Source organism: Mycteria americana, chromosome 2 (genome assembly GCF_035582795.1).
Source record: "Mycteria americana isolate JAX WOST 10 ecotype Jacksonville Zoo and Gardens chromosome 2, USCA_MyAme_1.0, whole genome shotgun sequence".
Classification (NCBI taxonomy): Eukaryota; Metazoa; Chordata; class Aves; order Ciconiiformes; family Ciconiidae; genus Mycteria; species Mycteria americana.
The window spans coordinates 40077400-40102496 of record NC_134366.1 but is presented as its reverse complement, the minus strand read 5'-3'; the positions used below and the strand labels follow the sequence as shown (position 1 = coordinate 40102496).

General features: G+C 41.9%; 1 protein-coding gene across 2 annotated transcripts in view; it reads left to right on the top strand.

Moving 5' to 3' along the window:
• Positions 1 to 2256: 2256 nt before the first annotated feature.
• Positions 2257 to 25097, top strand: part of RFTN1 (raftlin, lipid raft linker 1) — a 102017-nt gene continuing 79176 nt past the window's right edge. The window contains exons 1-2 of one of the 2 annotated variants that reach the window (XM_075493105.1): positions 2257 to 2688; positions 12927 to 13082. In XM_075493105.1, the coding sequence (XP_075349220.1) occupies positions 12938 to 13082 (145 nt within the window). In that variant the 5' untranslated portion in view covers positions 2257 to 2688; positions 12927 to 12937. Of the gene's footprint in view, positions 2689 to 3241; positions 3375 to 12926; positions 13083 to 25097 lie in introns of those variants that run through there. The other variant, XM_075493104.1, reaches the window with a different exon arrangement.

Genomic DNA, 25097 nt, shown 5'->3' with positions numbered 1-25097 from the left:
TGGAGAGGTGCCCCCTCTGTAAAAAGAACGGCTGGAATGTATGGAGCTCTTGGCTGGATGATGGGCTGGTTGAGAAGGGTAAGGATCAAAGGAGAGGCTACTGAGGGTGCCATGTTGGTGGATTACAGACCAGCTACTCCTGATGAAGGCTGATTAAATTAGTAACTCAATGACATCTGTGGGTCACAGATCCTGATTTTGGAGAGGAGTTAAAAGGGTAACATGGTGTGATGCAAGCAATCCAGCACATTTCAGGAAGCACATTTCAGGAAGCTTTTTTGGTAGAGATACTGAATGGGCCAACCAGGGTGTTGCACAAATGGATGTCCACTAACAAGAATTGTTTAGGAATGTGATAATAGCAACCCTGGCTGTAGTCATGATTGTACAGTGGAGCTCCAGGTCCTGAAGGGAGTGAGGAAGGAAGTCCTTGGACTTTAGAGAGCAAACTTTGGCTTAGTTGGGGAACTGGTAGATGGGATGCTATGGGAGGGAGCTCTGAAAGGTGAAGGGACCATAGGAATAGGAAAGCTGGCAGGTCTTTAAGGGGAACCTTTTCCCTCTGCAAGAGTGGTGCATCCAGATAGGAAAACAAGTTGATGAATTGGGATACCAGCTAGGCTAAATAGGGAACACCTGACTGAACTTCCTTGCAAAACTGTCATGTTGGAAGCAAGAACAGGTTATGGCGAAGGAGTTATTGGAAATGTTGCCAGGGCACGTAGGGATGGTGTTGATGCATATAAGGGCTTGTGAATCTCACGTTGCTCTCAAAAGCTATGTTAACAGTTGAGAGGCTGCAAAAGGAATGTGTAGGCCTGTTGTTGCATGTGAGCATAGGTAAGGCTGACATACTCAGTGCTGCCTTTGCCTCAGTCTTCCTGACCTGTGTGCTTAGAGGCAAGGTTCAAGCAAGTGAAGAACTACCAGAAATGGGTGAGGATCAAGACAGGGATTCCTTTTGAGGGCTTGACCTGTACAAATCTGAGACCAGCTGGACTGTGTCTGAGGGTGCTGGGAAGAGCTGGCTGATGCCTTGAGAGCAGCTGTTCGCTGTACTTAGAGTGGGGTCAGGAGGGTCCACAACCACTAAAGCAAGGCAAATGTTGCACCCATTTTCCAAAAAGGCCAGAAGGACAATTTGGGAAACCATGAGGAAATCAATCCCTGGGAAAATCATTGCATCCCCTTGGAACAGACTGAGTTTTGTGTATTTCATGTGTGTAGAAAGGGTGCCATCATGCCTCACCAACTGTTTGCCTTCTGTGATAAAATGGCTGCATTTGTAGGCATGGGGATGGTAGTGGATGCCACGACAACTTTAGTGAGGTGCTTGGCACTGGCTCCTGTGCTATTTTTGTATGTGCTTAGGATTCTGTAGTCTGGGAAGGTGGACAGCTTAGATGGGTAAAAAGCTCTTTGCGTGGTTGGACTCGGACAGTTGCAGTTTAAGGGGTCGTGCTTCACCTGGAGGGCAGTAGCAAGTGGAGACCTATTGTATTTAACATCTGTTTCAAGGACCTGGAGGAGATGACAGGATCCACTGTTGCCATGTTTGCACATGACCCCATACTGGGCATGCAGCTGACAAGCTTCAGGGCTGGCCTGCTGTCCAGAAGGACCTGGATAGGCTCAAGGAACAGGCCTGTACAATCTTTTTGAAATTTAGTAAGAACAAACATTCTGCCTCTTGCACAGATCCAGATTGGTGACTGCCTGTCTGGGTAGCAGCTCTGTTGCAAAGGCTGCAGGGCTGGTGGTACACAGCAAGCTGACCATAGCCATCAAAGATAACAGCAAGCCTGCAGCTTGGAAGAAGTGATTATCCTCTTCTATTTAGCACTCATTAGGGCTCTTCTAGACCCCATACTGTGTCCAGGTGTGTCATCCCCCCATCCTGTGACAAGAAAGTTGTTGACAAGCTGGAACAAACTCAGTGGAGGGCCACCAAGGCCAGGGCTGCAAGGAGAGGCTGAGGCAGCTTGAACAAGGGAGAGCTTGCCATCATGTAAGGGGGGATGAGAGGACAGACATACTGAGAGATTCAGGCTCTGGGTATAAGGAGGACGGTTCTACTGCGGTAAGCCCAGGTCTGGCTCGACGGTAGAGCCCTCTCGGGCGGAGGGGAAGGGAGCAAAGCTGCAGCCCCGGGGAGCGCGGGGGCCAGGGGTGTGCGCGGGGCGGGGTGGGGGCTGAGGCGGGCAATGCGTGAGGGACTTCCAGCCCTGGCCGGCGGGCGGAGCAATCCCCCTTCGGGCCGTGTCGGTAGCGTAGGCGGGAAGGGCCGCTGCCGCTCTCCCTGCCTCGCCGCGGCTCTCGCTGGGCGCGGGGCTCGGCCCCGCAGCTCGGAGGAAGAGGAAGTGGCCGCGGCCCCAGACTGGCCGGGCTCGGCGCGGAGCGGAGCTGCCCGGCGCGGCCCCGCGGAGGCGCATCCCCGCGCCGTTGCTGCCGCTCCCGGGCTGCGCGGCACAAACTTTCTGCCGGGCAGCGGGGCCGTGTGGCGGCGCGGCGCTGCCCCGGCACCTCCCTGTCGCGGAGCCGAGGGGGGAGCGGCCCCGGAGCGCGGCGGGCGGGCACGGGCGGCAGCCGGAGGAGGAGGAGGAAGCACTGTCAGTGGGGCTGGCCGTCTCCGCCCGCCGGGCATCCTTCAGCACCGCCAGGCTGCGCTTCGCCCGCCGCCTGTCCCAGGTACCGCCGCGCACCCGCCCGGCCCGGCGGGCAAACTTGGCGGGAGGGGGGTCCGGGGCCGGTCGAGAGTCGCTGCTGGGCAGGGTCGGTGCGGCAGAGCGGGGAAAGCGGCTCCGGGGCTCTGACTCGTTTTGATCCTCTGGCTCCTGAAGTTCGGAGCGGGGCCCGGGCTGGCCGGCGTGCCCGGCGTTGGAGGGGCTGCTCGAGGCTTTCACGGGGGCGGGGGGGTAACGACGCACTCCCTTCCGCCCTCTCCCCAAGCGGATTTCGGTTGTGCAGCGCTGATAAACCGCTGCTCCGAAGGGGGTGGCGGTCCCACCCGCTTCGGTCCAGCGGTTTGCCGAGGGGCCGGTGCGGAGCTCGCCGCGCTCGCCCGCGCTGGCCGTTAGGCCCGGGAAGGCGGCGGGGCCGGCGGGCGGCGCCGTCCTGTCAGACAGTGAGGAGACCCCCGGGCTCCGCCGGGGCGCTTGCGGGGACCGGAGGCGGCATTGCTGAAAATCGCTTCCAGCCAGCGCGGTTATTCGCGTCCAGCCGACGCCGCGGTGAGGCAGAGCCGGGAAAGGAGAGTTCTGAGAGGAGCCGGGGCGGGTGCCTGCCTGCCTGCGCGCCCAGCCCGGCGCCGCTTGTCACATGCCGGGCACCTGGAAGCGGCAGTACCGCGACGTGCCATCGTGTGGCTAGCTGGGGTTTGTGATTTTACAGTTATTTTCAAAGGCTGGGCTGAATATTGCCTTTTCAACTCCACGACGCTGTTTCAGCAGGTTTTTATTCCAAAATAAGGAGAGGTAGCACGACCATGGGTCAGTAGTTGCGTATCTGAGTATGAAATACCATCTCTCTCCTCTCTTGTTTATCTAAATTCCTGTCAGAGCAACTACTTCTCACAGCCTGTGTATTTCTGGAAAAGGGGAATTTAGTTGGATGGACTTTTAGAGCTCTTCTGTGGTACTTCCAACTTGGTCAAATAATTAATGGGAGACATTTGTTCTCCATTACGACTGAGTGTGCTTCACGCCGGAGCGCTGCCAGCTGGGACCAGGGGAACAAGCTGAGCCAGAGGCTGCTGTGTGGCAGCACAGGGAGCAGTGCTGGAGTCGTCTTGTGGTCTTGGTAGGGCTGGCTGTTGTGCTAAAGTGATTGTTGGATGTAAAATAATACAAATTTAACTATACCTGACAAAATGTTCTTTAACGTTTTCAGCCAAAGTTTGGAAGCTACGGTATGACTGTATACTGCTTCTATTTTTATTTCCATAAAAATAAATAGGATAACTAACATTGTCAAGACATAGCTGACCTCCAGTTTACAAGGGGAAATCTTTTTGTACATCTGCTTTTATGTTTTATTTTTAATGAATCCAATCCATTTCAGCTTCTGGTATTGAATGACAAGTTACTGGCAATAACCCTCTTTTTCACAATACTAGTGGTCACATTGTGTATTTAATATCTGTTTTTCTAAGAAAAAAAATAGTCTTAGAATGTAGGGTTATTTCAGGAATCTAACTTAACCTCAAGTTAGTTACATTAGACAAGGGGCTTTCCACCACTTGAATGCTGGCATTCCCCTGGTCTGAGGGCGAGTATGTAGCATGAAATGAGTACATACAGTTGTGATTAAATACCTAGGGGAGTTCTGAGCTGTGGTACTGAGAAACACAGATACCATACTGGGCATCAAAAAAATCAAAATCAATAAAATCTGTATTTTATTTTTTTTAAAAATAATTTTTAAAAAATCACATTACCATTATTCTATCCTCCAACTTCATGTGAGATCCCACAGCTTCACACCTGGCTCCAATGGTCCACTTTACCTTTTACCCCAAATTGGTTGGCCAGGGTTTTACTCCATGGCAAACTAGCAAAAGACAGTAAACATAGGACTGTCAGGTCTGTCTAGCTTTGTGTTTTGCCATGGTTTTACTCGCTGTCCTTGAAGCTACTGGGCATACGTTGCAATATGCATCTGTTTTTCATGTCTGTTTACTGTGGGTTCAGAGTGGTGTGGGATTAACTTAAGGAAAGTTGGATTCCTATGTAATGTTCCTGTGTATGCTTCTGCTGGTCTATTCAGTCTTTAATTTGCTAGACAATAAATATTAGCTCCTATAGTTTCCCCTTAAGTTCTTGAGAGTAGTTCTGTAGTCCTTCTTAGCATTTCGGTAGTCTCCTGTCTTCACGTGGAGGCATCTTGCTTGAACATTTGCAGCCATGGTATTTGAGAAGAAATTTTACCGGTACTTTCTTATCTTGACCAGAAATACCCTGCCTAAGAGTATTTTGTAGAAACGGGTGATACCATCTGAATCTTTTGCTGTATTGAAAGACAGTATCATGGTATTGCTAAATATTAAATCTTTTGGATGAGTGTTATAGGTTGATGTGGGTGGGGTAAGGAGCAAGGGTCTCTCGCCAACCTACTGTTCCTCAGATTGCTCCCCAACACAAGCACAACACTTGCCTTATCCTCTACCAGTTCTCTCTGATCCTGTTTGCTTTTCTTCCTCCCACCCTCTTGCTCACGTGCACACACGTGCAAACCAGCATTGTTTCCCTAGAGAGGGTTAAGCGCAGCTGGTGGCAACCCTTGGTTATGGGCAGGGAGCCTGCAGAGGTAGCCTGCTGACCTGCAAGCCGAGACACAGTGCGGAGGAAAGTAAGGTTGTGTTATGCAGGGCAGCAGTGTTGAGCCCAAGACTAGTGTTGTGAACACCATAATAAAAACAATAGCACCTAATAATATTTTGTTGAAATCGCATTATCACTGTGGCATGTTATTTGACATGCTGCATGTTAGGGCTGCACTTTCTTTGTGACTTGTGAATAAGACCTATCAGGGTTGTCTGTTCCAACTTTACTGAATCCATATAATATTTATCCATGTATTATTCTGTTTTCTTCCTAAAGCTTAGCAAACTCTTGAGGCTAGACTAGCAATTGTCTTAATTGGCCAAATTATGTTTTCCTCCTTTTTTCATGTAGGCAGTACATTTTCTTGTCTCTCAGGGAGATGGTACCAAACCTGGTGCAATAGTTTGTTTTTTGATTCTAGCAATTGGACCTGCAGTTCATCATGACAGGTCTTCCGGAGTTCTTGGTATGAGTCCAAATTAGTCCTCCTGATCTGCATTCTGCTTCTGTTTAGTTGTGGTATCTTTGGCCTCTCTCACTGGGCTTGACTTCTGGCACATTTCACTTTATGCTGTGTTTCTTGATCCAAGACTGTAGTTTCCTCTGCTGGGCTTTTTTTCCTGCCCCTTGAAAGCTCTCTGCTTATTCTACCTTTCCTTCTTTATTAGGTAATTCATCTCGCTGGGTCTGGAAACCTTCTTATGAATTCTCTTGTCACTTCCTTGGGTTACAAATTCTGCAGATATTCATATTGTAGTTTAAACATGTTCCAGACCTCCCCTGTGCTCATGTCCTCCAACTTTTCATTCCTGTTCATCTCACTAATGAGTTCCCTTAGTTTCTGAGAGTTGCCTTTTTAAATTGAAAACCTTAATCACAGATTTACTTGGGTTGCTCTACTGTTTAATTTAAATAAAATCAATCATAAAGAATAAATCTGGGATTATTCTTTCACCAACCTTTCTATAAGCAGAAATTTAGTTATCAGCTGCAAGTCTAAAATCCTGATAGTCAAATTGTTAAGTATGTGGTGAAAAAATTGGTCAGTTGTTACATCCAGCAATAGATAGGACTGATTTATGGTAATTGTTCTTTGTATTTTCAAAATAAGTCATTCAGAATCTTTCAAATTACACGGTAAACATCAGTTACTTAAACAACTGATCCCTCCCCACAAAATTATAGCGGTATTTATTGAATATATGCGTATGTAGTTACCTATATGTTAATACTTTTGAAAAAAGGTCAAATAAGTATCTCTTGGTAAGGAATTTCCCTCTTAATATCGTAATCTCACAAGAAGCCTTTGCAGTGGTAAGCCAGGGTGGGAAAAATGGGGATATGTCAGCAGCATGGCTCTATTCTGGGAAGCTGTAAAGGATCATCCTAGCATATTATTCTCCTTTCTTTGTTTACCTGTACACCCAGTTTGTCAGGTCTGGTGTTTTTAATCCTCTGCTTTGGTTATGTTTCTCTGCCTGATGTTTTTTTTGCCTTGTTATTCCTCTTCTGCTTCATTGCTTTAACTATGCTAGGAAAGGGACTCAGCCATAATTTGCAAGCTCTCTCAGGGTTTGTTTAGAGCTGAATGGGGAACTAAACACTCTGGTGTTTTGTAGACTGGGAAGGATGCAAGAATTAAGTGACCACATGCCAGCAAGTGAACTGAGTTGAGCATGAAGTGCTTATTATTTTGAAAATGGAAAGGTTAGGTTTGCAGGAATGAGAGTTTAAGAAAATAAGTGCGTCTCGTTACTGCACAACAAATGTGAAGTCCTGTAATTATTTGTAAAAGCCTTCTAGCATCCCCGTGAGGTAGCTAAGTATTACCCATGGAAGGAAGAACGAGGATGAAAGGACTTAACCAAAATCAAGAGAGAAAACCTATTAATACATTGCAGTTATCTTGTTTCACGGCTGTACTCACCAATAAGAACACCGTATTCCATAATTTTGTGAAAGGAACTTTAACAGTAACTTCTGATATGTATTTTAAAAAATAAATTAATTCATGATAAAGCTTACAAAATGAGGTCACTAGTTCTGGACAATAAACATTTTAAATGCGTTAATGCAAGCAAGCTTGTTCTCACTAAATGTGCTTAAAAGCAAGCTGATGGTAGCGTAATCTGCCTGTGCAGCACGTTTTCTTTGGATGCCATTATAAATATTAGAATTACCTTGTTTCTATTTCAGGTGGTAGTGTGTTGCACTTACATGTGTATTAGATGATATTTGAATATTCAGTCTAATGCTATATGCTTAGCAGTTGACTCCCAATACTATATGTATTTGAAAGAATTGTTTAGGAAGTCTTTTCAGATTATCCCTGTTAGTAGTCATTGACACAATGCTTTCGGTAATGAAATAAGCTGTTTAGCCAATATATACTTAGTTGATAAACATCCCTTAAATTACTTAGTCTGGTAATCTAGTCAAGCTTCCATTAGCCATGTGGTTCTGTTATGTTTCAGTGTAATTTTGGTTGTTATTCCTTGGAGATAAATTGTTAAGGAGTTCCATGAAAGGAAGGGGCGATAAATCAGAAAATTAGCTCCATTTGTTCTGAAAAAAGCCCCAAACAAAACATCAGATAGAAGGCAGGTTCTTTTTCTTCTCTTCTTTTTACCCTTTCCTTACTGAAAAGTAATTCTGGGGCCTGAGCTGCTATTATCAAGAAAATAAGTTGTTACCTACATGATATCCTTTTATACTTGTTGTTCTTTGCTAATTCTGAACTTGTTGTATTTCATCTATTTTGAACACAAGCTAGTAAAGTGAGAAAGCAAACCCAAGCTGCAGAGAGTATTTTAACAAAGCTTAGGTTCAGAGATGATCCGTTGAAAACTTGGCAGATCTCTAAAAGAGCTATAAAAATTCGTATATTTTAGTCAAGATACACTAATTTTCATGGATCACGGAGGTGCTTAAGAATGGAAATGCTATTTTTTTTCTCTTGCTGAGTACAATTTGTTGTGATTTTTTGGTTTTCCATGGCAAAGGATGGTACTGGGTTCAGTGAAGCTTGCATCAGGAAGGAGAGTTCATGGGCAGGTCATTTGCCGTGCTGGGGTGGGTTCTTCTCCTGTTCCTGCAGACGATCCCCAGAGCTCCTCTACTCTTAAAATACATGGCGAAGGACAGTAATGGGGAGGAGGAGGTGGCTGCAAGAGGCTTATTCTCTGGCTTGCAAGTTGGGCGTTTGCTTGGGATGTACAGAACCTGGGTTAAATTTTTGAACTCAGTTTGCAGAAGAAAGCTGCTAATTTCCTAAGCAGTGGGGGCCTTTGCTGTCATTCACAAGACAAACTTAGGAATTAATTGATTGTAGGCTTTGCTGCTGTTCTGCAACTCATCACATCTTCCATTTTTTACGTTTTGCAAAATTAAAGTGAGATATAGACTAAAAAAAAAATCTATTGTTAGATCTGGGTTTCAGTTCTAGTTTTATCATCACATGGCTGAACACAAGAACAATTTTAGAGAGTATCAAGATCATGGAGCACACGTAAGATTAATTCGCAATTTAAGTGAGTTTGTAGACGGAATTAGTTTTTCCAGCATGTGTAGCTGTAAGAACCCACAGCTAAATCTTAATTTTAGTTCTTCATTAGATGTTACTTTTTCTCTTACTCAAGGTATTTCTTGTAAGTTGGAACTAGTGAGTTGATAATTAATTTTTACATTAATGAAAAAGGAAAAGCTTGGCTTAGAACCTGCTGCAGAGCAAAAAATATTTGAAAATTTTGCAGTGTTTTTGAAGAACTGTTTTTTAATTTACTAAAAAGTGAATATTAGTGATAATATTTTGTTTTTATACTGAATAAAAAGAGTAGAATTCACATGTGGGTATAGAAAGCCAGGATAAATATATGTAGTACAGGAACCTTAAACATCCTTTGTAGCAAAACAATATACCTGCTGAAAAGGGGGATTGAAGTGGGTTTAGATTACTTTGAATGCATCAATGATGAATATTTCTTACAGCACTCTGATAACTTCAATGTAGAAAATTAAGAAGGTGAGTAATGTCCTGTTGACAACTAGATTTGTAACTGAAAAGCAAGGAGATGTTTTCAGATGAGGATGGAAAGACTCTAAACTCTGACCAGCACTAACTTTGCTGCAAAGGAAAGAACGGAAGAGGGTAATAACTAATGTTAAAAGTCTTTGGAAGGTCATAAAGCAAGCTGTCCCAGTAGCAAGTTTGTGGGATAACATTGAGCAGAATTTGGTGATTCAGTGATTACTTGTCATACACACATCATCAATATCTTTGAGAAAACTTTAAGTATTCATTCATCTCTGGAATTTTTTAAATACTTAAACTCCTGTATTAAAGTAGGAGCTTTATTTCTTAACATTTATTTTCTACTGCTGCAGCACTTGCATCCTAATTACTGTGGAAAAGATTGTGATGTTGTGAAACTTATTTTTTCTACTGTTACCTCATTTTTATTCAAGTGAAAACATCCTTTTTCATATATATGCTTTAGTAACATAAATATAATTGTCTATACTTAACAAAATGTGGGGAAGTATTTATCCTCAAGGACACTAATTGAAGTTTTAGCCAAGCAGCAGGAGGGTGAAAATCAGTCTTCTGGTAAGCAGTCACTCAGTGAATTAATACAAAAAATGTATGTTTTCAGTCCAGTCCCAAGTGGGCAGGTATCTCCATGCTGAATGATTTGTGGGTTGGCACTGTTTGCAGAGATCACTACTCGCATGGGCAACGAGGGTGGACCGGTTTTCTCAAAAGGGCTGAGGAGATGTTTGCTAGAGAAGCACAGGAGAATGTCTGTGGCTGCCGCTGGAAGAGCAGGCTTGTATTTTCTAGCACTTTCACCCCAATTTAGGAAAGAATGCAAAACTCTCTGTGATGTGAAATACTGAGTCCCCAAGGCCTCCTTCTGCAGCCATCACTGTCTGAAGAGTCCACTGCTGCTTAAAGACCTCTGAAATGGAATTTTTTTCCTTATGAAATGTCATACTGTATACTTATGATGTGTAAGAATTACTGGACAATTGCTGAAACAAGAAATTTGATACACTTGCTAACACTTACTGCTATCTTAGTTCCTCACTCTACAATATATTAAAGCACAAGTATACTGCTAGATGTGTTCCATTACAGTCTATGGAAATACTCATAGTATCTTGTTAGGCACATTAATATACAATATACATTTATATATTAAAATAAATAACATTTTAGACTTAATCATATTGCACAGGCAAAAGAGAGAAGCTGCTGTATATATGAAAGAATAATCCTTTTTTTTTTTTTTTCCTAATCGTAATAGTTGTCATTACAAAAAAAAAAAAAAAAAAAAGAAAAGTAGAAAGTAGCATTTTGGGAACAGAAAAAGATCCTGAGGATTTTTAACTTCAAATGCCAAAAGAAAAAAAAAAATCCCAAAACCTAGCTTTCATTTATAGAAATTGTTAAAATAAAGTAGTTTTTACTTTTCTGTCAAAATAAGCAGGGAAGGTTGTTTTCTGTTGGATGAATTCCCCAAGTATTTAAAGTTCAGGAACACGTATGATACATCATCCATTTTTCTTGATGCTGCAGGTCTTTATAGCAAATGTTTTTTCTGCTTCCAGTTTCTGTGTGAACAAATATTTACTATGTTTTTTTTTAAGGTTTGATGTGTTGGTCAGTCCGATTTTGATGTATTTATTAGTGACTTTGCAATAAGATGTAGGTGTGCACTTACAGACTCTGCAGATGATACGAAGGTGGGCAGCATTGCTTATCCCTGGAAGAGCTGGAAGTCTTTTCAGGCTACAGGAGAATGGGATGAGATTATTACTGAGTAGTAGAAATGCAAAGGAATAGAGCAAAGTTATGGGGGATGAGTTGGAAATGCCTCAGTTAGCTGCATTGGATAAAAATAAAGAGAAATAGGTTCTTTGGCTACTGGGAAGCTGATGGTAAACCGTGAATGTGATTCAGCTGTGACTGATTTTGGGCGCAGTAGGCATGTTATTTGCAGTAGAGACGGGGAAGCATCAATGTTATTTTAAGAGGCCTTGTTAAGATCTCATTTTGAGCATATGGTCACCTGTGTTCACGTAGGGAAATGAGAACAGGAACGATGCAAATGAGAGTGAGTGGGGTGATGGAGCAGAGATCCTGTCTTGTAAGTGGCAGGAAAGGGCTTGAGTACATTTATCCTAGCAAAATATAGGAAGGGATTTGGTAACTATTTATAAAAATGACTTCACAAGGAAATATGAGGGAGGGACAAAAATTATAAAAGTTAAAGCACAATATAAGTATAAATAAATTTATACAAGTAGATTCCAAATAGGTTGGGGCTGGAAATTTAACTGACTTTCTAACCATTTGGGGGATGGAGTTGTGGCATAAGCTTACAAGCACATCTTTGGAGACAGGGAACCTGAACTAGTTTTTTGTTCTCCACTTTAGGTTTATTAATTGTCAAGGTAAAGGCAGCCCTAGTCTGTGACTGAAGTTCTTCAGGTGCTTGTTGCTATCTGTCGGACGTTGCAGGGAGGCTGGAACACCGATCTTTGTGATGCTTCATGCAGTGTGTTTACACTGACTGGATCCCATGCCGCGGGTGGCCTGCGGGAGCCACTCTTCATCACTGGGTGTTTATTCTGCATTTCTCTCCCCATCCCCAAAGTATGAGTTTCTCCGTGTAGGCGGAGGCAGGATGTTGGGTGGGTTGTAATGAAAAACCTCAGGTGCCTAGCTGGTGTGTCTCTTTTATCTTCTCATACTCACTGCTGGTTGAAATAATTTGCCTCAGTCCGACCAGCATTGTTGAAGAAGAATGAGAGGATTTGGATCATCTGAGTATTTTCACCAAGCAGTTCTTCCATTCTTTCATACTTAGACGAGACATAATATGCAGGATATTGAGAAACAGCTAATGTGTAGCAGAAATGGTTGTCAGGAGTAATCCTTTAAAATGTTGTGGACTGGCAGCCTATTAAAGAGAACTAGATTAATCTAGTCCAGTTCTGTGGTCATGTGCCTCTTCTAGTTTGAAGATGGCTTCTATAAAGTGCCATTATTTTTTGTGGCTTACCTGAAAAAATGAGGTGAAAGGAAATGAGGTAGTTTTGTAAACGCTGGTACTTCTCAGCAAACCTGCTTTTTCCATTGAATTACAAGTCTAGATATTAATTTGAGTGTGACAAAGATCTGTGTAAAAGATAATACTATCTGCTTTCATAGTAACCACATATGCAGAAATTGTTATTAAGCTGTCAACCCTTATATTAGCAAGTTATTTTGCATTTTCAGCCACTTTTTGTAATGGAATACGTGTCTTCCAGAGCATACTACTGAATACATATGAAAGGTGCAAAATACATGCATTAAACTGTCAATTTTCAAAAAAAATAATAGCATGCCTGAGGGTTGGTATGAGTGGTATATACTTCAGTTACTATCAGAGCGTTTATTTAATTATACAATTTCATATAGTTTGTAGGTAGCTTGTATTTAAAAGCTAAAAATCACCATAATGTACTATTGTGTTGCATGAAACCAGAAAGAAAAAAACCAAAATGAGTGGTGTTTATGCATTTTCCCTTTTTCCTTTCCCTGCTTTTTTGTATCAGGAGCTGCTGAAATGGGTTGTGGATTGAACAAACTAGAGAAGCGTGATGAAAAACGACCTGGTAATATCTATTCAACTTTGAAGAGGCCCCAGGTAGAAACCAAGATAGATGTTTGCTATGAATATCGATTCCTGGACTTCACGACACTAAATGATAGTAAGTACACAGTATTTTTCTTTAGATTTTTTTTTTCTGTTCAAGTTAACATGTTAATTGCTCCATAATGGTTTTTGATTAGTGTGTGCAACAGTTAAGTTTTTAAAATGTCTTTAGTTTCTTTAAGTAAATGCCTTCTCTTCAGTCATAATGCTGACATGCAGAGATCTTACTGACAGTTTTCTGTAAAGTTTTAACCTTAGAACTAGTTGTAGGTTCTCAGATTTTTGGTTCTTTTACACACACACCCCTTTTTTTTTTCTTTTTTGGATTACTCTAATACAGATTTTTGTTTCCTTAATTTGCATTTTATCCAGGTTTCATATGGTAAAGCAGTTCAGGTCTGTCAGGTTATATACTTTACTGCTCTTTTTTTTTCCTTCCCTTCTGCTCCCTGTGCTCCCTCAGGAGTATTCTGAAAGGTTAAAGTTAGTGTTTTCAGTTTTGCTAACTTATCTTAAACAAGTCTTATGTGGTTACAAATACTTACAGGTGCACCCATGTGGGTGGAAACAGGATAGTGGGAGACACTGAATCAATTTTAACCTTTTTTTTTTAATCTGAAATAGCCTTATAGTCTTGCTTTAATTCACATGACAATCCACAGATATTCCATTTCTTTCCTTTCTGACTGACATCAAGCATCTCTGCCAGTATTGCTCACACCATCGCCTGTGCCCTCTTTCACTTCAAAATTAGCCTGTTCTACAAGCAATTACTCCTCACACCATTTGGAAATCTGAAGCTTGAGCAGAAGGCTGGGACCTGCTTCTTGCTATATATAAAACAACACGGTACCAAAATCTGTTATAGCTAGCTGGCAGGATGCCAGGTAGAGCCTCTGTGCTTTCGCCCTGCAGTGTGCTGCTACTTCTCTTGTTTTGCGAGTCAGGTCAAAGGAAAAGCCAAAGCAGTACATCTCTCACTGTGTGAGACAGGGCTTCTGGTACGTCGCTTGATGTAACACCTCTAAGTGCAGTTCAGCATGTTCAGCCCAGAGTAATATGAATTTGTTGTTTTTTAAAACTTGCTGCAAGTGAACTCAAACTTGGAAAAAGGTGGAGGTTTGGAATAGGTGGTTGGACAGGATTGTGCTTTTGTAGGCAATGTGGGAGCTGAGAAATTTTGGCTTTGCAGACTTTTCTTAGTGCTTATCTCCTGTGCTCGTGGATTCTTATGTTTTTTTGTTACACTAATTGGGATGCACTGCAGTTATTGAGAGCACCAAACAAATGGGAGAAGAATTTTTTTCATGTTTATGTATTGCAGTTGTTTCTATGTATTTTTATTTCAAAGTGAACTGTTCATGTCCTTTGATAGTTTGACAACTTTTACTTAGAGGTACTGCACATTGTGTCATTAGTGAAAATGAATTAATATTGAGGACACACTTATATGGGCTTTTCTGGGATGCTCATCACTGTTCTGTCTGATTGCCTCATAAGCTTTAGTGTGTGCATTCTCCTGATACCTCATGAAGTCTCATCTTGGTCAGTTTATGGAGGAAGAACCAGTACATACAATAGCAATGTGACTTGCCTCAGGCACAGAGGATGTCTGGCACAGAGCAAAAAATGAAACCCAGACTTTCCAAGTCTGATTAAATGGATAGGTTTCTTGTAAAGCATACTTGTATGTTTTTCTTACTCATCATAGATTGTTTTATTATGATTTTAGGAGGCATGGTTTTAAAGAGACTGTGAGTAGAAGTACTTTTATCAAATTTTTTGGCTTGCCAAAGAACGTAAGCTATCCAGCTCTCATTGAGTTCTGCTTTGGCATGTTGTATCCCCATCACTCCAGTCTCTGAAGATGCCAGAGGATAGGCAGGTGAGGAGGGGATGGAGCTGTTGCTCCTACTCTTTTTTCCTTAGTATCACCCACGACTGTGCTCTCAGGATTGACATGGCAGCAGCTTGTGGTTATGCAGCTCCCTCCCTATTCATGTCATTGGCTGTATGAAGGCTCATTTCCTACTACGTAGTGTTACAACGCTCCAGGTTTTTTTCAATGGTGACAGCATCACTGGTTCATTTATATTTTTGCTCAGAAATTACCTCTGCAGATAATCAGAGTTAATGATGAGTGTTTCACCTATGCCTGTGTGGATTCAGAGGCTTCTAAAAATGAAATGCTCACAGCTGTGTAAAAAGAACATTTGGATTGTGAAGTCTGTCTTCTGTGAATCTACTTTAGCCCTTTCAGTGTGTATATATATCCTGACATAGTTTTTTCCACAGGTTTTCTGCTTCATTAGATTTTTAGAATAAGCCATGCTAAATTATGAGTGGCTACGGAGTAGTTAATTCTAGCCTTATTCTAGGCCTTAGTTACAACACTAGTGAGCCTGGCTCTGAAGACAGGTACTCATTTTTCTCTGGGGCTTTTCTATAATGTTTACTTCTCTAATAACTGTATCTCTCACAAGTGTTTAATCTTTAATGGTGAGAAGGATGTGATATATCTCTATGTTGCAAGTGGGAGCTAATACACAGATTACTGCCAGAAGTTTTCCAAGTCCTTAGTGTTTCTTCACATGTTCCAAAAGTAGTGCTTGTTGACTTTAGACGTAAATGTGGATGCTGGTCACATTTGCAGTTAGGAACCGCATGTATTCTCAAATATGATACCCAGGTAATTAGAGATAACTCCAGAATGTGGTGTATGTTTTAACTGCAGTTTCACAGGCATCTAGGTGTATTAAGTTTCCTGCAGCCGTATGTGGGGAGATATTGCTCCTCTCTCTCACCTTTTACCAGCTCTGTGAATTAATTTAACTCATGGATCTGGCAGAAGGCTATGCAGTCTTTGTGTTTGGTTATTCTCTGCCAGATCAGTATCTTGTGGAAGGGTCTGAAGAATGCTGGAGCTGGTAGAAGTGGTGGGAGTATGCAGTCAGGAAAAGAAAAAGGACCTTCTTTAAATCAGCTCACACTATTATGAACTCATTCCCTTAGCATCAGTCTGTTGAAAACGGGGATAAAATACTGTCCTGCTGGTCATTTCTCTGCTGTGTTAGCCAGAAACTTAACTTTTCTTGCTTGCTGTCTTTGGGTACTATTTACCTTCTGATATACACAGCTGAAGGAATGTAAGGAAATATGCTCCTTTATTATACGTTTTTATTCATTTCCAAACTTGAGCCTTGCTCTGCGCTGATGCAGATGTCCAATGGAAAATAGTGTTTGATCATTTATTTAAGTACTGTATAAATAATGCATAGATGCAAAAGACAGAATTAAGGTTGCAGGTGTAACCTTCATTCTGACGTTTCCCAGTGTTACAGAATTGAAGTACTTGGAAGTAAAGTGTCTAGAGAAAGATTTTCCAAGCTTTCAAGGAAAGCGGGCTGTGAAGAACCCATCAGTTTCCATCGTGTGCCACAACGCTGATAATCTGCATAGTTCTTCAGAACTAAAATGGTTAGATTTTCCACTACTGAGCAAGTCCTTTACTTACTGAGCAAGTGTGATAACTGATAGTAGCAAAGGGTTCTCATCTAATGTAGACTGGCACTTGAGGAATAAGGAGCACTTTGCTAAGGCATTTAAAAACCTTGAGGTGGGTATTCTCATTTTGAGTTCTTGACTTTATAATGTTTGCTTATGAGCCTTATCTTTCTTGTTTCTGCTAAGATGGCCTCTTCCAGGAAATCACAGTCTGTCTTCAGTGTTGTCCCTTGACAATGTCATCCTGTCCTTTATTCTGTAGTCATCTGTACTGTCCAAAGCTTGTGGGCTGCTGTCCTCACACCAGATTTCACCTGCATTAAATTGATAAAATCATCACATATTTTTACTTGCCAAGAAGACATTAATAGGTTTGTAAATTGGATGGCTCATTGCTGGGTCAGCAAAATGCCAGAGGAGGGGCAGAGGAAGAGCAGGGTCTTTCCCCTGTTGGCAGCAGTGAGCTGTTAGGTTGCCCTGACTGCAACATGTAGCGTCATTCCTGATGTGCTCATCCAGCTCCTGAACTCTACCTGCCTTGCTGTTAGCTCATTCCTTCACTGAGTCAGTCTCACTTGTCACCGTACAGTCCAGTCCTGCATCATCTCCACCTTCAGCCAGTTTCTTCTGACAGGTTTCTACCCTCAGTCATTTCTTCTGCTGCTTCCCCTGAGTCATTCTGCCTCTGAGTCCTGACACTCCCAGTGGTGGCATGCAATGGCTGCAGGTAATGCTTCAGAGAGGGTACACACATTTTTAACAGCTTACTCTCAGTAGCTGTATATGCAGTTTGAATGTTGTTCTAGCTCTCTGCTGGCTAATCCTCGCTTCAGAGTTGCTCAACTGGCTGTCTTCTCACTGACTTTGAGACAATACTAATGCGAAGTGGCAATGATTGAATTTTATAACAATAAAAAATTTGAGGACAGTAAAAGGCAGTAGCATTAGATTAATGTTGCAGCAAAGCTTTTGCTACAAAGCCAGAAGAGATAAATTAGGGTGGGGCCTTTATTGGGAAAAAAACCACAAAAAGATCGTATCACCACCCCCCCCCCCCCCCCCCCGAAAGTAAAAAAACTGTTGTTTATTTTGCATCCCACTCTGTATAAATAAAAGGAACTGAATAATGGTCATCTTGTACCTCTCTTATCTTCAAGTTTTATTGGAAATAAGAGGTAAATGGTGAGCGAACCTGAGGAGGACATGTGCTGACAAACGGAATAGCCTTAATTTAAAGCAACCACATTTTCAACGACTCCGTGGGCAAGCTGGTTTGTTTTGTTTTGGTATTTCGTTTGAAAGAGAAATATTAAAATAATCTGCATTCCTTTCTTGCTCTTATCTGACCTATTCATTTTGGAAAACTTCACTTGCAATGACAGGTTGTATAGAAACTGAGCTCTCCTTCTTCATCCTTTATTTCTTTTCTTCCACCTCTTTTCAGTTATGATGACCTTCTGAGAGAAACCAGAAATCTGATAGTTGTTTATCTCTTCCCTTCTTAGAATAGTGTAGAGTTCTTTTGTATTTTGGGGTTTGTTTTGTTTGTTTTATTTTTTTTTTACTGACTTGATTGGATTTCTTTTTTTTGCTTTGCTTTACGTTCCTGTAGTAATTCATTGGCCTGATGAGTTACGACAGGTTTTGGCCTTGAATAAAGTTGGCATGAAACATATGCTAGCCATGTGATGAGAATGAAATGGGGGTATAAATTTTTTTAAATGGGGAAAGGCTATGCTCTGAACAAGCCGTTTGTGCTATAAAACCACTAAAATCCAGATGTTTTGACTGATGGAATGAAAAATAGCAATACTTCGCATGTCCCAAAGAAGTTCTTAACTTATAATGTGAATACAAGGGTGTATGGTTTTTATCCTTATTGTCAAGAATTTGTCTTTTTAGGAAAAAAAATCAAAATGAAGAAAATAATTTTCTAAGTAAGGTGATTAGTTACATTTCAGCATTTCCACTAGTTTTTGCTTGTGTTGTTAGTGTTGTTGTCTAAGGACATGTATTTTACCAAGACAATGCTCCTAGTATGACAAATTTACTACACACATAAAACTTTCTGATTTGAGGCATTTTTTTATATGTGTGTATATATATATTTTATATGTATGCATATATATAGAATTTGAAAGTGTATCTATCTTTCAAGTTCTGACAAGCTTCTGGATACTATACAATACCGTTTTGGAACCAGTTATACTTCTTGAAAAACATTTGTTACAGTCTTACTACAACTGCTGTGGCTGGGCTTTTGATTTTTTTTATTGCTTCTTTTCCTAATAAAGACACTTAATGAACCTTTATAAAAGACATAATTATTATATTACAATCAATAGTTAAAGAAACAATTCAGGATGGACATATTCGTAATTTGGGATTAAATTTCGGTTGTGTGTAGGCTTAAATTAATAAAAAACCTCTCAGTTTTCCCCTCAGAGGAGGGAAGGAAGTAGTCTAATTGGAACTTGGAAGTGTCATGCACTGGAAAGTGTGCGAGTTGAGGATAGAGAAGACGTTTTTCCTATAGAATACGTATGCATTTTTTATCAGGAAATTCTGTTTGCCACAGAACGTAATATTTGTTTTTGACTTCCGTGCTTACCGTCTCTTCTGATCAGTAATTTTTATATTGCATTAAGCAGCTATTTGTGCCTGGCTTCTGCTTTCTGTTTCTCTTCACCCTTCACTTAAAAAAAAAAAAAAAATCAAAACCAAACAACCCCCTCCCCAATTTTCTAAGCAAGTGGCTGTACATCTGAAAAAAGAATAAACCTTGCAACCCTACATTTGCAGGTGTTATTATTTGATTTAAGACTAGTAAAAGTAATTGTTTCCCCATTGGTGAAGTTATTTAATTTCCTGTTTTCATTTCTGTAAGCAAAAGAACATAAATGAAATTAGCATTCGAGTTTTGTATTTACAGTTGACCAGGTCTGTTACCACCATTTTGTCCTCAGGAACGATGAAATAAAATTAGCAAGGCAAAATATTGTTAGGTTATTAATGTGATGTGATAGCTTGAACCAGACTGTGTATAGATGGTGTGCAACAGACTAAAACATTGCTTCAGAGGCGATTAATATGTAACAGGTTCACAGCAGTAAGATGATGAGCAGAAGAGGCCAATGGATTACTTCGGCGTAGCCCAGATTCTCCTAATGCTTCCCCTTTGTTTAAGCTTTGTCCCTGTGCATATGCTATTCAACTTAGTTTGATTATATGCACTTGAAAATATGCACATGACAAAAAGAATAGGCATAAGGGGTTTGCTGGATCTGGGCTTCAGTCCTCTCCATTACTGCAGACATGAAGAAACGAAATTTTTTGGCTTCTCTTGGTATTTTGTTTCAAGTAAATTACAGTCTGTAGTAATATGTAACCCTTCAGGATTTGCCACTGTAAGTCACAGCAAAATGAAATGTTCATGCTGTAGCAGTTTATAAAACTTATTTGTGTGTCTTGGGAAACTTGCAATTTGACATAAAAGGAGCACTCCATATGTTAGTAGTTTAATAAATGCAATAAATTACATCATAAATGTAATTGCTTTAAAGAATTGTTAGGAATAATTTGAACCTCTTTGCCATGGTTGGCTTTTTAATAAAGATGCATAACTCGAGTAAAGTCTGTTAGACATATTCTAGTTTCTAAATACAAGCTTTGCTTTCCATAATTATTGTATATAGGTCCTTGTTATGGTAGACTGTATGCATACAGTCTACCATATATATAAGCATGTCTGTATCTGTACATCAATAGTATGTGTGTAATACATACACACATGTATGTATTGTATATGCATTTATATTCTTGAGAGGGGTAATTCATGAGGATATGAACATTCAATCCTTTACCTTTTGCTTTATGGTTGCACTGTACTGCAAAGTACAAAGAGCTTTATCTAAAGTCGTATCATGACTGTGACAGAACTGGGAATAGGTCCTGGGCAGTCCAGTGCTCTAGCAGCTAGATCATGGCCTTCAAAACACCCTTCTCGCTGAATCTAAAGCAAGAACCTGGTCAATATTATGAATCAAATTTCCTAGCCCATATCTTAACAGTTATATACCTGCAAAAAAGCTGTACCTTTCGCATACTTTCAAATGGAAATATGTCTCAAATATGTTAAAGAGCATGCATATGATGTGTTTTGGAATGTTATTTTCAACTTGTGATTGGAAACATAGTTTTCTTTTAGATGCTTTTATGGAATCTCAACCCAAAGACATCTAGCAAAGTAATAGCCACTTTTTCTACATGGATGCTGCATATGTAGTTGGGCAATGGGTGTGTGCAAGTGAAAAATGGACTAGGGAGGGAAGGAACATCTGCAGGATGTTTTCTATTTATGTGTGTTCTACACTGTGAAAAAAATACGGGCACTGCAATAGTCGTGTTTGTGCTAATTTTCCTAGTCTGTACACATTCTTAGACTGAAGAATGGGTAGCTATAAGACTCCATTCTTACCATGCAGTCATTGATTATATCTACTGTGTTAGCTGAAGCTTCTTCTTAATGTACTTACTGAATTCTTACAAGAGATGCATACCGTACATCACACACACATGAATGTTGTAATTCACTCACATCATGGAAAAATAGTTACAGATCTGTCTAAAAAGAGCTCTGAACTTCCAAGAAACTTTTTCTTTCTATCAGCAACCCAGGAATTGCACATGATCTTTCTGAGTGGCCCTGTCTTTTCTTTTGCCTCTGGCTTTGCACATTTTTCCAGTCTTCATGTGGTTTTCATCCTCCTGATGCTGTTCAAGAGCCAAGGAGCCAGACTTGGCAGTCTGCAAGGATGGTAGACAGGCATTTCTGATGGAATGGTGAAATTCTTCAAGCCACAGAGGTCCAATCCTGTTTTCTCAGAAACAAAACTTCCCCTGTGTTTAACTGGAACAGGAGATCACACAGTGGCTTGTAACTTTGAATAATAAATGCCTCATGGTTTTATTATGGGCGAGAAATGATTAGGAGTAATCTCTGTAGTAATCTGCTTAGTCTTTTTATGACTCATTAGTACAAATTCCTTGACATCAGCCAGATAAAAGATGATATACAAAATCTATGCAATATTTTAATCTTAATGGAGTTCTTGGTCATTTACTTTGTAAATAAGTGTTGTTGTTTGGCTAAAATCTCAGGCAAATGAAAGGTTTAGAGTTGGTTAATCCTGAGTGGAGGATACCCCCTTTGGGACAAGACAGGAATTGCTGGTGTCAGCTGCTCTTGACTGTGAGAAGTTGCTTTTCTTAATCATACTGAAAAGAAAATGCTGAGTAGATGTACCTTGATTGTGTGGGATTTTTTCTGTTTGCATTTATTTTTCTAATATTCCTATATGAAGAATAAAAAGTCTCTATTGTGATGGAAACAGTGTGGACATTTAGCTATTTCACATAACCTATAACAGTGTCTTGGTGGTTCAGACCCAAGGGTCCACACAGCTCAGCACTGGCTGGTATCAAGCTGTGCATATCTTAAGCCAGTAGTGTGGTGCAAGAGGAGTAGACAGCCAGGTTGAAGTAGTTGCTTCTGGGGAGTTTACACTGCATTAAATGCATTTTGAGGGTTTTACTTTGGACAAGAGTTGGTGTCCTCTGGTGCACTGAACATCTCACTACATGTGGCTCAAAGCAACCTGAAGGAAAGGTATCTGACAAATGTTTGCTTTCTGGCTTGCAAGGCCTTCTGGCAGCCACTTAGGAGGTGCCATTTGGTCCCAATGTCTGTCTCGTGCAGATGACTGTAGCTTGTCATTGCCTCTGCCAGTGATGCTTGTAAAGAGGTTTCACATGTGGAAACAAGTCTAATTTCTGTTCCCACATCTGTTCCTGTTTTTTTTTTTCTGTTCCTGCTTTTTCATACGTGCTACCATTGCACCTACTGCCTGACGACTTCTCTTCACTTTTTTGCCACTGGCCAAAGAAAGATGGAGTTGAGGATGGAATGATGAGCATCCTCCTCTAGCTGTGGCAGCTACTGTGTGAGCACACCCCAGGTGAGCTGACTCTCTCCTGCTTCCTCCCTGCTTTTGTCTGAGGAGGAAGACGTGGACTGTGCTTTGCTTTACTTGAGTTTTCACTCTTCTGTGCACTCTGCCCTACATCACTGGAGGGTACTATGGGTGTGGGACACAAGGTTGGACTGGGATGGCTAGTGGTTGCCTCTCTGCACTAAGGATAGTGTGGTGGGTTGGAACTTGCTATTGTTACAAGCCACTGCTGTGACTTTGCCATCACTGGATGAAATTTTGGGAGTCCAAACCTGCTCTCATGGGTGCAGCTGTCGCCCTATGGAGTCCTATGATTGCAGTACCTATTGGTCAGTGGCTAACCAGTTTGAGGAGGGAGGACATAATTTGCAGTGGGAAAAGTCATGATCAAGGTCTGCAATGCCATCCTCCAAACACTGTTCCAAACACTGCCCTTGCAGAGAGGCATAGCAGAGCTGAGTGTCTAGAAGTGAGGAGATTCACTCTTGGTGGCATTTAGAGATTCTTCCTGGTGGCATTTGACCATTTATCCCTTTTACGTGAGCATAGTTACTTTCTCTTCCCTGACTCTCAATGCTTGTTTTGACTTTTTCTTCCTGTTGGCAGATGCCTCAGGAAACCTAACAGACTTAGGACTGAGTTGTTCGCTAAGGAAAAGCATAGCTGAAAAGTAGCAGCAGCACACCATGCAGCAAAAGGGAGGGTTGAGGGTGAGTCTTGTGCCCTACTCTTCTGAGAAGTGACAAAGGAGGGAGAACTGACAAAGGGAAGAGTGATAAAGTCTGTCCTTCTGCTCCCCTGGCTTGGAGAGGAGAGACTTTTAAGGACAAGGAAGGGGGAGGTAGTACAGGCTGATTAAGTCCTGCAGTATGGAGATCAGGTCTCCCCTATTCTCAACACGGAAACATGCATCTCTCCCTGGAAAGCATCTGTTCCTTCCCTGCTTTCCTTTTAGCTTGCAGAAGAAATGGCCTGCCAGTCCTGTTCTTAGGCTTTTGGCTGAAGCACCCTGTTCAGAGCAGGACCGTGCCCTGTCAGCTGCTTGATAGGCTGTCAACACTCAGCTGACATGTCAGCTCATATGAAGTTCCAAAGGGTCTTCATAGCCAGAATCCTTCAATCCTGGAAACCGCCTCCACACTCTTTCCCACAAAAAATGCAGCAATCAAGATGTCTGTCAGCCTTGTGATGAGCTGTAACATCCCTAGCCCAGGCTCCCTGCCATAGCTTTCCTGCTGCTGCACCCCAGAAAACGCAAGCACTTCAGGCTTCTCAGCTGAAAAAGTGGAGTGGAAGGCACAGCTGCAGCTAAACAGCAATAGATGAGCAAAAGAGTTCAAGTAACACCTTTGCCAGCTTTATTCTCAGAGAAGACCAACATGGCCCAAAAGTTATAAGGAAGTGAAAAGCAAAGGAGGGAAAGTGGGATCTGGAACTTCTGGGGCAGGGACAAAGATAGGGAAAAAGGGTGATGGGGTGCTGATATGGCCTACACCAGAAACATTCCCCAGTGGACCAGCATGTCCAGAGGATTAAGTGGAGCGTAAACTAAACAGGAGAGCCCAGCTTGGGCATCTGGCACTGCACCTACAGTCCATGGGGAGAACATGAGAGGTATGCACCCTGTCTGCAGGCTGCATGCTGAAATGGGGAGAAAGTCTGTACCCAACATCCTTCCAGTGAAGAGCCCCCCTGCCCGCCGCCCCCCAATACAATGTGACTCACCCGTGATGTGGGCTCTCTGCAGAGGATCACACACACAGCTGAGAGGAGTTCCAGGAGCAGGACCGTGTGGCTGCTGCTGCTCCCCTAAGGGGATATGTGACCAGGTGACTTCATGAGTGCAGAAGGGAAGGGAAGGGCACTGCCCTGATGGCCTTTGCCACCTATTGCTATGTCTTCCAGAGAGGTAGAACCACCCTGGCCTGGACCCGTGCTGTTGTAGGTCATGGGCATGGAGACCCCAAACATTATGCGTAATGCCATTGTTGTGATGTCAGCCACTCTGTTCCCTTGTGTTTGGACAGGGAAGGGACGGCTTCACAGCAGCATCTCTCTCTGGAAGCCTAAGAGGGCTGTGTTAGTGTGACACTTCATATGCTCTGCTTGCTTTGTTGCCAGAATAGATGTGGGCACTCATGCACGGTGGGAAGAGGAGACAAGGTCTTCAGGAAGGAGGGGGCATCAAGAGAAAGTAGAGCCAATAATAGGGAAAGAATATCAAGGGACAGGAGGAGCTGAACGCACAAATTGAAAAACCTTGAGGGTGATGGGTGACATTAAAAGTGGAGGGACAGATATCATTTGACTTGTTAAGTAGGAAGAGAAGACACGGCATTGCATGAGTTTTCAGTGCTTTGGGAGCGTTCCATTGCCAGAAGCGTGCCTTTTTGTTGTGTTGATATCAATGAAGCCCGACAGGGACTGCAGCTGTCATTCTGACAGAATGTCGAGTTCTGCCTGAATAAAACCCATGGTATCGTGCATGGGCATGCACATGGTCTTGTACTGAAGTAGACAACTTACGTTTCTGTGTTCATATCCCTTTTGGGTTT